At 45.7% G+C, this 14,485-nt stretch overlaps 1 protein-coding gene across 5 annotated transcripts in view; it reads left to right on the top strand.

Annotated features, from left to right (window-relative positions):
- Positions 1 to 476: 476 nt before the first annotated feature.
- The window catches only part of LOC111976796 (kinesin heavy chain), a 36,165-nt gene continuing 22,156 nt past the window's right edge, over positions 477 to 14,485 (top strand). For all 5 annotated transcript variants that reach the window (XR_011481286.1, XM_024005926.3, XM_024005925.3 and 2 more), the window contains exons 1-13: positions 477 to 1,066; positions 2,560 to 2,647; positions 2,930 to 3,003; positions 3,282 to 3,386; positions 3,531 to 3,579; positions 3,693 to 3,748; positions 3,914 to 4,001; positions 4,473 to 4,597; positions 4,982 to 5,086; positions 5,401 to 5,549; positions 5,840 to 5,988; positions 6,718 to 6,902; positions 7,096 to 7,164. Coding sequence is in view for 4 of the 5 variants with exons in the window: in XM_024005926.3 (XP_023861694.1) it covers positions 938 to 1,066; positions 2,560 to 2,647; positions 2,930 to 3,003; positions 3,282 to 3,386; positions 3,531 to 3,579; positions 3,693 to 3,748; positions 3,914 to 4,001; positions 4,473 to 4,597; positions 4,982 to 5,086; positions 5,401 to 5,549; positions 5,840 to 5,988; positions 6,718 to 6,902; positions 7,096 to 7,164 (1,371 nt within the window). In the remaining variant the exon portion in view is untranslated. The remainder of the gene's footprint in view (positions 1,067 to 2,559; positions 2,648 to 2,929; positions 3,004 to 3,281; positions 3,387 to 3,530; positions 3,580 to 3,692; positions 3,749 to 3,913; positions 4,002 to 4,472; positions 4,598 to 4,981; positions 5,087 to 5,400; positions 5,550 to 5,839; positions 5,989 to 6,717; positions 6,903 to 7,095; positions 7,165 to 14,485) is intronic.

Below are 14,485 nucleotides of genomic sequence, written 5' to 3'. Positions count from 1 at the left end.
TATGGGAGTCTTTTTTTTATTTAATATTAAACTATTTACAGAAAATGGGCCTCCTTGTTTGATGTTGGCAGCTTAAATCTACTGAATTGTCTAGCCAGTAACCACCCTCTTATTTGCAAAATTATACATGTTGCATCAGTAGAAAGGGCCACGAGCCCAAACTCTGCTTTTGATCAATAAATGTAATTCCTTCCCATCGTGAATGTGGTTAGCTTTACATTCCGGGAAGAATGCCTTTCTAGCAGAGAGAAGAAACAATCCAAACGGCAAACGTTCACAATTGAAAAAGCAACATAATTTACTTAAGTCTTGGTTGCATATGAAATCTTAAATTTATATATAGTTGAATCAAGCAGTTGATTCCATAAAACGACATAGGCGTACGTAAAATTACGTGGTGATGCTGCTGATAGGCTACATCCGGTGTCTGGATGCTGATATGGATGCTGAGGCGGGTACCACTTTAATGGGAAGAGACAGACCACGCCCTACGCTCCACACAGTGCAGTCTCACCTTCAACCAGCCTGACCGACTGTGCCGTCATCTATCTGACAACGACACATCTGAGAAAAACATCCGTGACTACGTCCATCTTTCAAGATTTAGCCAGAGGAGGAATTTGGCAAAAAATCTATATATTCTTACAAGGATGTAACCCATTGCGATTTGAATTTGAATTTATATGCATGGCCTATTTTGCTGCGACATGCTTGAAGCATCATTTTTGGCCTCTAAATTGTAGTTTATCTGTTGTCAACTGTCAAGCGTTACCTCTTGAGTTGAAATATTGTTCTACCTTTAAGACATACGTTTAAGGACGTTTCTGGTTGCATCTTCGCATATCGTTCATTCATTATTTTACGATCGACGGGCTGCAAATTGCTTTAATCTGATTCTCGATTAGTTTATTCCAAACCCATCCATTGAATTTGCGCAATGGCCGATGTAACCTCAGAATGTAATATCAAAGTTTTGTGTCGCTTTCGCCCCCTGAATCAATCGGAGATTCTGCGTGGGGATCAATTTATCCCTAAATTTCAAGGAGATGACAGTGTCAACGTTGGGGTAAGGCGCTTTGTTTCACATATGCTCATTAATAAATAATGAACCTGTTATGTTTTCGTTTGGACTGTCAATAATAACAATGATTTGTGATTGAAATTACGCCCTACCTGATTATTTACAATCGTTGTTACTGCGTAGCCTAGCCTGTAAAGGCAAATGTGATTCTATTCAGTAAGACATCAGTTGAGCATTCAGTGCAGTCGGCTCAGTGTAGGCCCATTTACTGGTCATGTTTTATTTTCTGCAGTTACATCGGCCCCCATATTCGATACCAACTTACATTACATTTTTCCTTGCTTAGGCTATGAATAACATACATGAAAACGGGCTGAAGATACTACAGGCCTATTTGGATGATCTACCTAGCCTGTCTATAATATTGCTTTGATTATTGGGGAGATGTTCAGGATAAAACATTCAGGCTGCTGTTATTCCTGTTGTAATGATTTGGTTCGTAGGTAATGGCAATGGTACATTAGATATATGTACAGGGAATGTAGATACTGTAGGCCACAGATCAATGCCAGTACATAAAACACAGTGTCGCTCAATCAGTCCCTCTTCAGACAGGCCTACTAGTCTTTATGAGTCGATCAGGGCCAGGACAGAGTGGAATGAGGTGGTGGATTCATTTAGAGCTTAGCTAAGGATGTTCATGGAAACCTTAGACTGACCTCTTCAGTCATAATTCTTAACAATGGGCCAAGAACCTGTTCTCTTATTGCACATGGAGGAGAGGATCAATATCATTCTACTGTTTAGGATTGATCCACTCTCCTCTGTGCCAGACTGACTCTGGACAATGCCTCTCTGTGGACAATGATTTTGTCATGGGGATGCGTCTGTAGTGCTAGTGATCAGATACTCTTCTGTTTTTCTAAAAGGATTGACATTCAATATATTATAGGCCTACAATTCAAGTTTGAATGATCCTCTATGCATTCTGAATGATTTCCATATTTGAAGACCTGACGTGTTAAAATCCAGTCTGAGTCAAGCTCTTGGTTATGTGTCATCTGTTTCAGTCAATGATAGCCTATATGACATCATTTCCCAAAGGCTTACATGACTAGCATGTGGTGAAGAGACAAGCAGGGTTGCATTCAAGATCACATCATTGTGAAATGAGTCTAAACCTTTTTGGTAGGCACTGAGCAGATTAAACACTATTCTTTCCAAGCTCTATCCTAGGACGTTTTGGAAACAGGATTATTTCTCTACGGTTTTGGTTTTGGTCCTTATTGTTTCTGACCTTTTTTCATCTGTCCCTTTAATTGATTCAGTGATTGACAAACAAACTTGATTGCATTTCCATTGTTTGTTTGTTTGGCATATACAGTATACATGAAATAACAATGCTAATTCAAAAGACAATTGGAGACAAGAAAATGTCCCTCATTATGTCTAGGCTATATCTTGCTTCATCCTGGTCTGTGTAGTTACAGCTACCATTTTTGGTTTACAAAATGACCTAATGTCTTTGTGTCTCCCAGGGGCGGTCCTATGTGTTCGACCGGGTTTTTCCCACCAACACCACTCAGGAGCAGGTCTACAATGCCTGTGCTAAGCAAATTGTCAAGGGTAAGGACCAGATACTGTCAACAATGGCAGAACAACATCCACATGCAGTCTATGGAGGTGTATTAGAGAGATACAAGAGAAATCGACATGGGGTTTTGACTCATCAATTGATTAAACCAGTCGGTGACATCACACAGTATTACTTGCTGCCGTTGTTTCCCATAACTGTGTTCATATTAAATGTTGTTGGTGTCTTTCTTATTTTCAGACTTGAAGGCCTGAAGAAATTCTTTCATTTGTATAATTTCCTCAAATGATCTTGGTTTCCCTCTGTTTATATAGATGTGCTGGGTGGATACAATGGCACTATTTTCGCATATGGACAGACGGCCTCTGGGAAGACTCACACCATGGAGGTACAGTGGGAGTCATTAGAATGATGAAAAAAACAAATATACATAATCCAGTATTTTAAAATACTTTTTATCTTCTGAAAAAGTGATGATCTCGCATTATGAAATAACTCCATAAATCAGCATAAATATGGCTTCAGTTTGGTTTCAATCAAAATGTAATACCCCGGATCTTTGGGGGCATTTGTACACCCTCTGGTAAATAGTTTTGGAAAAACACTGCTTGTAATGATATGAGGATTTTTAACACCAGAGACTGACTGCACAGTATGTCTTTATAGGGAAAACTGCATGACCCCAATCAGATGGGCATCATCCCGAGGATTGCAGAGGACATCTTCAACCATATTTTTGGCATGGATGAGAACCTGGAGTTCCACATCAAGGTTTGGATTCATCTCCATCTCCTCATCCAAATTTAAGATGATACCACAATGACTCAGTGGCAATAAGTATTGCTCTTACATGAAGCCACAGCATGTTTGACTTTTGATTGTGATTATCTTATCTTTTCTCTTTCCTCTACTAAGGTTTCATATTTTGAAGTCTATATGGACAAAATTCGTGATCTCCTGGATGGTTTGTACACAGTTTACCGAAATGTTATATACCAAGTCCACATCCAATGCCATTACTGAGCCAAATCTTCTTCAAAGACTGTCTGCTCTAAAGGTGATTTCTTTATCTTGTAGTGACCAAGACTAACCTGGCTGTTCATGAGGATAAGAACAAGATCCCATATGTAAAGGTGGGTTTACCAAGGCCAACCATACCTAACTTCCCCAACATCTGTTTATAACAGATGTCAATAGATTTTCCAATAAAAAAGGAGCATGCATATTCATTATTAACCATTTATTATCTCACTCCTCTACCATCCCTGTCTCCCCCTTCCCCACTCCCTGTGATGTAGGGTTGCACTGAGCGCTTTGTGTCCAGCCCTGATGAGGTCATGGATGTCATTGACGAGGGGAAAAACAACCGCCATGTTGCCGTGACCAGTAAGCCTTCAGAATGTTTCATTCCCCCACTATCCATCTAAGAAGATAATCCAGTGCCATGTTTTTCTGCTAGCAGGAGAGTTGCATGGTTAGTGAACTGTATGGTGACAGTTCAGCCATGTGACTCATTATGGCTTATATAGCATCACTTCTTCCCACTTGTATTCTACTTACAAGCAGTATCTCTACGTATATGGAGGACCTTCTCAATTACAAGGGTCCAACTGGGTGTCTGCTGGCTAATGTAGAGAATGACTCCGATATTTGTCCTATCCTGAAATGTTTTTTATAGAGTACATTGCGTACTCTCATTTGCATCGTATATCAGTGAGAAACTTGCATTATTGATCCAGAAAAGCATTGATTCTGCCGATCAAAATAAACAAAACACACGTAAATCCCTTAATACACTGTAGGCTTATTTTGTACAAAGATGCTCATTTGACTCCATGTTGTTCTCTCTCCTCATAGACATGAATGAGCACAGCTCTCGCAGTCACAGCATCTTCCTGATCAACATCAAGCAGGAGCATACGGAGACAGAGCAGAAGCTGTGTGGGAAACTCTATCTGGTGGACTTGGCTGGTAGTGAAAAGGTAAGACCTGTCTGTCTGTCTGCCTGTCTGGTTTACCTGGCTGGGCTAAGGTGAGAGAGACTATGGACGCTAAAGCCATTTCTCCTCTGTATACTCCATTGTAGCAGCATCGGCAGCAGCATTTCTCAGAACCAAGAGATGATGTATGGAGCTATGTCCACAAGGACACTGGCAGCTTTTAGTGACCTTTCCATGGGTCATTAAGTCACAGTCGGTAATTCAGTTTCTCCATCTCTCTGTTTCTCTCCCTCTCTCTGTTTCTCTCTCTCTCTGTTTTTCTCTCTCTCTCTCTGTTTCTCTCTCTCTCTGTTTCTCTTTCTCTCTCTCTGTTTCTCTCTCTCTGTTTCTCTCGCTCTCGTCTCTCTCTGGCTCTCTCTCTCTCAGGTCAGCAAAACCGGTGCTGCGGGCGCCGTCCTTGATGAGGCCAAAAACATCAATAAGTCTCTGTCCGCTCTGGGCAATGTGATATCTGCTCTGGCTGAAGGGACGGTGAGTCCAGTACACAACCGTCCACCTTACTTATCATTCATCCCAGCACCTCCAGCACCTCCACACATCCATCCGTATCAACTTACTGCACATTCATCTCCAAGCCACCATGCCAACCCAACCCATGGACCTGCTAATTAAAGTTCACAACTCTCAGTGCCAACCCATCTGAAGCCTAGTCAATGCCAACTCACTACTCACCACGCACACCAATGCCAACCTTCTCCTGGCCTTACTCTGCCAGCAAGGTTAACTGAGTGCTGCATTTGTACTCCTACTCACTTTATCTCTTCTTCCTCTGTTTTATTTGGCAGAAAACTCACGTGCCGTACCGTGACAGCAAGATGACCCGTATCCTGCAGGACTCTCTGGGGGGAAACTGTAGGACCACCATGTTCATCTGCTGCTCCCCCTCCAGCTACAACGATGCCGAAACCAAATCCACCCTGATGTTCGGACAACGGTAACAAACACTCAGCCCACTCTGTCTTCTCCCTACACTGATAATGTACTCATTTAGCAGGTTCTACACTCTGCTCACAGTTCTACTCAAAAACGGCCAATGTGTTATCATGTCCGTAGTCAAAGGATTTTGAATACAGTATTTCCTAAACCCGTATTCATAATCTATTGCTCCAGAATAAATATACAGTATATACTGTATAAACCTGTATTATATTATCCCCACTATAATGAATACAATCTGTGACTGCATCATTATGGCATTAACCCCCATTCACTCTACCTTCGCAGTGCTAAGACCATCAGGAACACGGCGTCCGTCAACCTGGAGCTAACGGCCGATCAGTGGAAGAGGAAGTACGAGAAGGAGAAGGAGAAGAACAAGACCATGAAGGAGACCATCCAGAGGCTGGAGGCTGAGCTCAACCGCTGGAGGAACGGTTAGACTTACTGAGAGATAAAAGAGTTTACTGGCTTGACACATTCTATAGGTCATAATTACATTCCTACTTTGTTACATTTCATTCTTGTTAATTACAGTTTTTTTTCACAATGTTGATTAATTTATAGTTGTAAAGGTATGCGTAACTGGCTGCAGGGAAGTCAGGTGCAGGAGAGCAGAATTGGGTAGCAAACGGACCCCTTTATTACGGCGAACAGACACACGGCACTAAGAACAATAAACAAATACGGGTTGACATAAACCGGCGCAAACCAGTCTGATGTGCACATACACGTAACAACAAACAATTCCACACACAGACAGGGAGGGGGGGGCAGAGGATTAAATACACGTCAAATAATGAGGGAATGTAAACCAGGTGTGTGGGAAAACAAGACAAAACAAATTGAAAATGAAAAGTGGATCGGCGATGGCTAGAAGACCGGTGACGTCGACCGCCGAATGCCGCCCCAACAAGGAGGGGAACCAGTTTTAATATACTTTGCCTTGCAAAATGCTTGCCTTGCATATTCTTGATACGCCTATAACTCTGTTTACCGAAGGATGGGAACAAGGCACATCGTGTCAGCACACTTATGTTCCAGGAAAAAGCTTGTCTTAGCTTCTCTAGACAGATGAATAGGAAGTCCATTCTCTTAAGAGCTGACATAGGCTGCTGACCCATCATCTCCTTTCTCCATCCTCTCCACTCTTCATGCTCCTTCAGGGGAGAACGTTCCTGAGACGGAGAGGACCACTGCTGACGTGGTGCGTCTGGAGTCGGTGGAGGAGCGGAGTCCCATGATGCTCCTGGACAACGACACCTCCTCCATCGTGGTGCGCATCTCCGAGGAGGAGCGTCAGAAATACGAGGAGGAGATCCGCAAGCTCTACAAGCAGCTGGACGACAAGGTTAGTGCCTGTTCAAACACACAGACACACACATACACACACACTCATTGGGGGGTATGGAGATATACAGATGCACACGCTGTATACAAAAAAACAAAGTAGACCAGTATCATTTAAAACAAACAGTACAATGTCCTCAATTCATTTCCACCAGTAGACCGAGTGACCATAGTGTGTGTGCGTGTCTCCACAGGATGATGAGATCAACCTGCAGTGTCAGTTGGTTGAGAAACTGAAGGAGCAGATGCTGGATCAGGATGAGGTGAACTCTCTCGGACACACACTCTGCTCCCCTCTCTGTCTGTATCTCTGTTCCCCTCTCTGTCTGTATCTCTGTTCCCCTCTCTGTCTGTATCTCTGTTCCCCTCTCTGTCTGTATCTCTGCTCCCTCTCTGTCTGGAATTCTGTTCCCCTCTCTGTCTGTATCTCTGTCCCCTCTCTGTTGTACTCTGTTCCCCTCTCTGTCTGTATCTCTGTTCCCTCTCTGTCTGTATCTCTGCTCCCCTCTCTGTCTGTATCTCTGTTCCCCCTCTGTCTGTATCTCTGCCCCTCTCTGTCTTATCTCTGTTCCCCTCTCTGTCTGTATTCTTGCTCCCCTCTCTGTCTGTATCTCTCTGTTCCCCTCTCTGTCTGTATCTCTGTTCCCCTCTCTGTCTGTATCTCTGCTCCCCTCTCTGTCTGTATCTCTGTTCCCCTCTCTGTCTGTATCTCTGTTCCCCCTCTCTGTCTGTATCTCTGTTCCCCTCTCTGTCTGTATCTCTGCTCCCCTCTCTGTCTGTATCTCTGTTCCCCTCTCTGTCTGTATCTCTGTTCCCTCTCTGTCTGTATCTCTGTTCCCTCTCTGTCTGTATCTCTGTTCCCCTCTCTGTCTGTATCTCTGTTCCCTCTCTGTCTGTATCTCTGTTCCCCTCTCTGTCTGTATCTCTGCTCCCCTCTCTGTCTGTATCTCTGTTCCCTCTCTGTCTGTATCTCTGTTCCCCTCTCTGTCTGTATCTCTTCCCCTCTCTGTCTGTATCTCGTTCCCTCTCTGTCTGTATCTCTGTTCCCTCTCTGTCTGTATCTCTGCTCCCTCTCTGTCCTGTATCTCTGTTCCCCTCTCTGTCTGTATCTCTGTTCCCCTCTCTGTCTGTATCTCTGTTCCCCTCTCTGTCTGTATCTCTGTTCCCCTCTCTGTCTGTATCTCTGTTCCCCTCTCTGCTTGTATCTCGTTCCCCTCTCTGTCTGTATCTCTGCTCCCCTCTCTGTCTGTATCTCTGTTCCCTCTCTGTCTGTTCTCTGTTCCCTCTCTGTCTGTATCTCAGTTCCCCTCTCTGTCTGTATTCTGTTCCCTCTCTCTGTCTGTATCTCTGTTCCCCTCTCTGTCTGTATCTCTGTCCCCTCTCTGTCTGTATCTCTGTTCCCCTGCTGTCGTGCTCTTGTTCCCTCTCTGTCTGTATCTCTGTTCCCCTCTCTGTCTGTATCTCTGTTCCCCTCTCTGTCTGTATCTCTCGTTCCCTCTCTGTCTGTATCTCTGTTCCCCTCTCTGTCTTATCTCGTTCCCTCTCTGTCTGTATCTCTGTCCCTCTCTCTGTCTGTATCTCTGTTCCCGCTCTCTTTGTCTGTATCTCGTTCCCCTCTCTGTCTGTATCTCTGTCCCTATCTCTGTTGTTCTCTGTCTGTATCTCTGCTCCCCTTTCTGTCTGTATCTCTGTCCCTCTCTGTCTTCTCTGTTCCCTCTTGTCCTGTATTTCTGTCCTCTCTCTGTCTGTATCTCTGTTCCCCTCTCTGTCTGTATCCTCTGTCCCCTCTCTGTCAGTATTTCTGCTCCCCTCTCTGTCTGTACTCTGTCTGTATCTTCTGTTTCCCCTCTCTGTCTGTATCTCTGCTCCCTCTCTGTCTTATCTCTGTCTGTACTCTCTGTCTGTAATCTCTGCTCCCTTCTGTCTGTATCTCTGTTCCCCTCTCTGTCTGTATCTCTGTCCCCTCTGTCTGTATCTCTGCTCCCTCTCTGTCTGTATCTCTGCTCCCCTCCTGTCTGTATCTCTGTTGATCTCTGTTCCCCTCTCTGTCTGTATCTCTGCTCCCTCTCTGTCTTATCTCTGTCTGTATCTCTGTTCCTTCTCTCTGTCTGTATCTCTGCTCCCCTCTCTGTCTGTATCTGTCTGTATCTTCTCTGTTCCCTCTCTGTCTGTATCTCTCCCCTCTCTGTTCTATCTCTGTCTGTATCTCTGCTCCCTTTCTGTCTGTATTCTGTTCCCCTCTCTGTCAGTATTCTGTTCCCTCTCTGTCTGTATCTCTGCTCCCCTCTCTCTGTCGTATCTCTGTTCCCTCTCTGTCTGTATCTCTGTTCCCCTCTCTTCTGTATCTCTGTCTGTATCTCTGTTCCCCTCTCTGTCTGTACTCTTGCTCCTCTCTCTGTTGTCCTCTCTGTTCCCCTCTCTGTCTGTATCTCTGTTCCCCTCTCTGTCTTATCTCTTGTTCCCCTCTCTGTCTATCTCGTCTGTCTGTATCTCTGCTCCCTCTCTGTCAGTTCTCTGTTCCCCTCTCTGTCTGTATCTCTGTTTCCCCTCTCTGTCTGTATCTCTGTTCCCCTCTCTGTCTGTATCTCTGTTTGTATCTCTGCTCCCCTCTCTGTCCTGTTATCTCTGTTCCCTTCTGTCAGTATTCTGTTCCCCTCTCGTCTGTATCTCTGTTCCTCTCTGTCTGTTACTCTCTGTCCCCTCTCTGTCTGTATCTCTGTCAGTATCTCTGTTCCCTCTCTGTGGTATCTTTGTCTGTATCTCTGTTCCCCTTCCGACTGTATCTCTGTCAGTATCTCTGTTCCCCTCTCTGTCTGTATCTCTGCTCCCCTCTCTGTCGTATCTCTGTCGTATCTCTGTTCACTCTCTGTCTGTATCTCTGTTCCCCTCTCTGTCTGTATCTCTGCTCCCCTCTCTGTCTGTATCTTCAGTTCCACTCTCTCTGTCTGTATTCTGTTCCCTCTCTGTCTGTATCTCTCTGCTTCCCCTCTCTGTCTGTATCTCTAGTTCCCTCCTCTGTCAGTATCTTCTCCCCTCTTGTCTGTTCTCTGCTCCCCTCTCTGTCTGTATCTCTGTTCCCCTCTCTGTACGTATCTCTGTTCCCTCTGTGTCTGTATCTCTGTTCCCCTCTTGTCTGTTATCTCTGTCCTTATCTGTCTGTATCTTGTTCCCCTCTCTGTCAGTATCTCTGTTCCCCCTTCTCTGTCAGTATCTTCTGTTCCCCCCTCTGTCTGTATCTCTGCTCCCCTCTCTGTCAGTATCTCTGTTCCCCCTCTGTCTGTATCTCTGTTCCCCTCTCTATCTGTACTTCTGTCTGTATCTCTGTTCCCCTCTCTGTCCTGTATCTCTGTCCCCTCTCTGTCTGTATCTCTGTCCCCTCTCTGTCTGTATCTCTGCTCCCCTCTCTGTCTGTATCTCTTGTTCCCCTCTCTGTCAGTAATCTCTGTCTGTATCTCTGCTCCCCTCTCTGTCAGTATCTCTGGTTCCCTCTCTGTCTGTATCTCTTTCCCCTCTCTGTCTGTATCTCTGTTCCCCTCTCCTGTCTGTATCTCTGTTTGTATCTCTGCTCCCCTCTCTGTCCTGTATCTCTGTTCTCTCTCATTTCTGTTCCCTCTCTGTCTGTATCTCTGTTCCCCCTCTGTCTGTATCTCTGTTCCCCTCTCTGTCTGTATCTCTGTTCCCTCTCTGTCTGTATCTCTGTCAGTATCTCTGTTCCCCTCTCTGTATATCTTTGTCTGTATCTCTGTTCCCCTCTCCGACTGTATCTCTGTCAGTATCTCTGTTCCCTCTCTGTCTGTATCTCTGCTCCCTCTGTCAGTATCTGTCTGTATCTCTTGTTCACTCTCTGTTGTATCTCTGTTCCCTTCTCTGTCTGTATCTTCTGCTCCCCTCTCTGTCTGTATCTCAGTTCCATCTCTGTTCTGTATCTCTGTTCCCCTCTCTGTCTGTATCTCTTGCTCGCCTCTCTGTCTGTATCTCAGTTCCCCTCTCTGTCAGTATCTCTGCTCCCTCTCTGTCTGTATCTCTGCTCCCCTCTCTGTCTGATCTCTGTTCCCCTCTGTCTGTCAGTATCTCTGTTCCCCTCTGTGTCTGTATCTTCTGTTCCCCTCTTCTTGTCTGTATCTCTGTCCTGTATCTTCGCTTTCTGTCCCCTCTCTGTCAGTATCTCTGTTCCTCTCTGTCTGTATCTCTGTTCCCCTCTCTGTCTGTATCCTGTTCCCCTTTCTGTCTGTATCTCTGTTCCCCTCTCTGTCTGTATCTCTGCTCCCTCTCTGTCTGTATCTCTGTTCCTCTGTCTGTATCTCTGTTCCCCTCTCTGTCTGTATCTCTGCTCCCTCTCTCGTCTGTATCTCTGTTCTCCTCTCTGTCATATCTCTGTCTTATCTCTGTCTGTATCTCTGCTCCTCTCTCTGTCCCTCTCTGTCTGTATCTCTGTTCCCTCTCTGTCTGTATCTCTGTCTGTATCTCGGTTCCTCCTTTCTGTTGTATCTTTGTTCCCTCTCTGTCAGTATCTCTGTTCCCCTCTCTGTCTGTATCTCTGTTCCCTCTCTGTCTGTATCTCTGTTCCTTCTCTGTCTGTATCTCTGTTCCCCTCTCTGTTCGTATCTCTGTTCTGTATCTGTCTGTATCTCTGTTCCCCTCTCTGTCGTATCTCTGTTCCCTATCTCGTCTGTGTCTCTGTCTGATCTGTCTGTTCCTCTGTTTGTATCTCTGCTCCCCTCTCTGTCTGTATCTCTGTTCCCCTCTCTGTCAGTATCTCTGTTCCCCTCTCTGTCTGTATCTCTGTTCCCCTCTCTGTCTGTATCTCTGTTCCCTCTCTGTCTGTATCTCTGTTCCCCTCTCTGTCTGTATCTCTGTCCGTATCTCTGTCTGTATCTTTGTCTGTATCTCTGCTCCCCTCTCTGTCTGTATCTCTGTTCCCTCTCTGTCTGTATCTCTGTCTGTATCTCTGTCTGTCTCCCTCTCTGTCGTATCTTTGTCTGTATCTCTGTTCCCTCTCTCGTCTCGTATCTCTGCTCTCGTTCTCTGTCTGGTATCTCTGTTCCCCTCTTCTGTCTATCTCTGTCCCTCTCTGTCAGTATCTTGTCTGGTATCTCTGTCCCTCTCTGTCTGTAATCTTCTGTCTCCCCTCTTGTCTGTATCTCTGCTCCCTCTCTGTCTGTATCTCGTTCCCCTCTGTCTGTATCTCTGTCCCCTCTCTGTCTATATTCGTTCCCCTCTCTGTCTGTATCTCTGTCTCCCTCTCTGTCTGTCTTCTGTTCCCCTCTCTGTCTGTATCTCGTTTCCCCTCTCTGTCTGTATCTCTGTTTCCGTTCCTCTGGTCTGTTCTCTGTCTGTATCTCTGCTCCCTTTCTGTCTGTATTCTTTCCCTCTCTGTCTAGCACTTCTGTTCCCCTCTCTGTCTGTATTCTCTGTTCCCTCTCTGTCTGTATCTCTGTTCCCCTCTCTGTCTGTATCTCTGTTCCCCTCTCTGTCGTATTGTCTGCTCCCTCTCTGTCTGTATCTCTGTCCTGTATCTCTGTTCCCCTCTCTGTCTGTATCTCTGCTCCCTCTCTGCTATATCTCTGTCTATCTCTGTCTGTATCTCTGCTCCCCTTCTCTGTCTGTATCTCTGTTCCCCTCTTGTCTGTATCCGTCTGTTCCCCTCTCTGCTCTGTATCTTCTGCTCCCCTCTCTGTCTGTATCTCTGTCTCCCTCTCTGTTCTGTATCTCTGTCTGTATCTTGTTCCCCTCTCTGTCTGTATCTCTGCTCCCTCTCTGTCAGTTCTCTGTCTGTATTCTCTGTCCCTCTCGTCTGTATCTGTCTGTATCTCTGTCACCTCTCTGTCTGTATCTCTCTGCCCCTCTCTGTCTGATCATCTCTGTCTGGTATCTCGTGCTCCTCTTTTCCTGTCTGTATCTCTGTTTTTCCCTCTCTGTCGTATCTCTGTTCCCCTCTCTGTCTGTATCTCTGCTCCCTCTCTGTCAGTTCTCTGTTCCCCTCTCTGTCTGTATCTCTGTTCCCCGCTCTCTGATCTGTATCTCTGTCTGTATCTCTGTTCCCCTCTCTGTCTGTATCTCTGCTCCCTCTCTGTCTGCTATCTCTGTTCCCACTCTCTGTCTGTACTCTGCTCCCCTCTCTGTCTGTACTTTGTTCCCTCTCTGTCATTCTCTGCTCTGTATCTCTGCTCCCTCTCTGTCTGTATCTCTGTTCCCTCTCTGTCTGTATCTCTGTTCCCCTCTTCTGTCTGTATCTCTGTTCCTCTCCTGTCTGTATCTCTGTTTTGTATTCTGTCCTCTCTGTCTGTATCTCTGTTCCCCTCTCTGTCAGTATCTCTGTTCCCCTCTCTGTCTGTATTCTTTTCCCGACTCTCTGTCGTATCTCTGTTCCCCTCTCTGTCTGTATCTCTCTGTTCCCCTCTCTGTCGTATCTCTGTCCATCTCTCTGTCCTCTCTGTGTTCTTTGTCTGTATCTCTGTTCCCCTCGTCCGACTGTATCTCTGTCAGTATCTCTGTTCCCCTCTTCTGTCTGTATCTCTGCTCCCCTCTCTGTCAGTATCTCGTCTGTTATCTCTGTTCACTCTCTGTCTGTATCTCTGTTCCCTCTCTGTCTGTATCTCTGCTCCCCTCTCTGTCTGTACTCAGTTCACTCTCTGTCTGTATCTCTGTTCCCTCTTGTCTGTATCTCTGCTCCCCTTCTGTCTGTATCTCAGTTCCCTCTCTGTCAGTATCTCTTGCTCCCTCTCTGTCTGTATCTCTGCTCCCCTCTCTGTCTGTATCTCTGTTCCCCTCTCTGTCGTATCTCTGTCCTGTCTATCTTCGTTCCCCTCTTGTCTGTATCTCTGTCCCCTTTGTCTGTATCTCTGTTCCCCTCTCTGTCTGTATCTCTGTTCCCCTCTCTGTCAGTATCTCTGTTCCCCTCTCTGTCTGTATCTCTGCTCCCCTTCTGTCTGTATCTCTGTTCCCCTCTCTGTCTGTATCTTGTTCCCTCTCTTCTGTTCTCTGTCTTATCTCTGTTCCCCTTCTGTTGTATCTCTGCTCCCCTTGTCTGTATCTCTGTTCCCCTCTCTGTCTGTATCTCTGCTCCCTTCTGCTGTTCTCTTGTTCTTCTCTGTCAGTATCTCTGTCTGTATCTCTGTCCCTCCTCTGTCGTATCTCTGTTCCCCTCTCTGTCTGTATCTCTGTTTCCCTCTCTGTCTGTATCTCTGTTCCCTCGTCTGTCTGTATCTCTGTTGTATCTCTGCTCCCTTCTGTCATCTTGTTCCCCCTCTCTGTCAGTATCTCTGTTTCCCTCTCTGTCTGTATCTCTGTTCCCGTCTCTGTCTGTATCTCTGTTCCCCTCTCTGTCTGTATCCTCTGTTCCCTCTCTGTCTGTATCTCTGTCAGTATCCTGTCCCTCTCTGTTTCTTTGTCATGTATGTCTGTTCTCTCTCGCTGTCTGTCGTATCTCTGTTCCCTCTCTGTCTGTATCTCTGTCCCCTTCTGTCAGTATTCTGTCTGTATCTCTGTTCCCTCTCTGTCTGTATCTCTGTTCCCCTCTCTGTCTGTATCCTGTCCCCCCTGTCTGTTATCTCAGTTCCACTCTCTGTCTGTAATCTCTGTGTC

Source organism: Salvelinus sp. IW2-2015, linkage group LG17 (assembly GCF_002910315.2).
Source record: "Salvelinus sp. IW2-2015 linkage group LG17, ASM291031v2, whole genome shotgun sequence".
Taxonomy (NCBI): Eukaryota; Metazoa; Chordata; class Actinopteri; order Salmoniformes; family Salmonidae; genus Salvelinus; species Salvelinus sp. IW2-2015.
The sequence above is the reverse complement of the archived record's forward strand: the minus strand, read 5'-3'. Positions and strand labels throughout refer to the sequence as shown.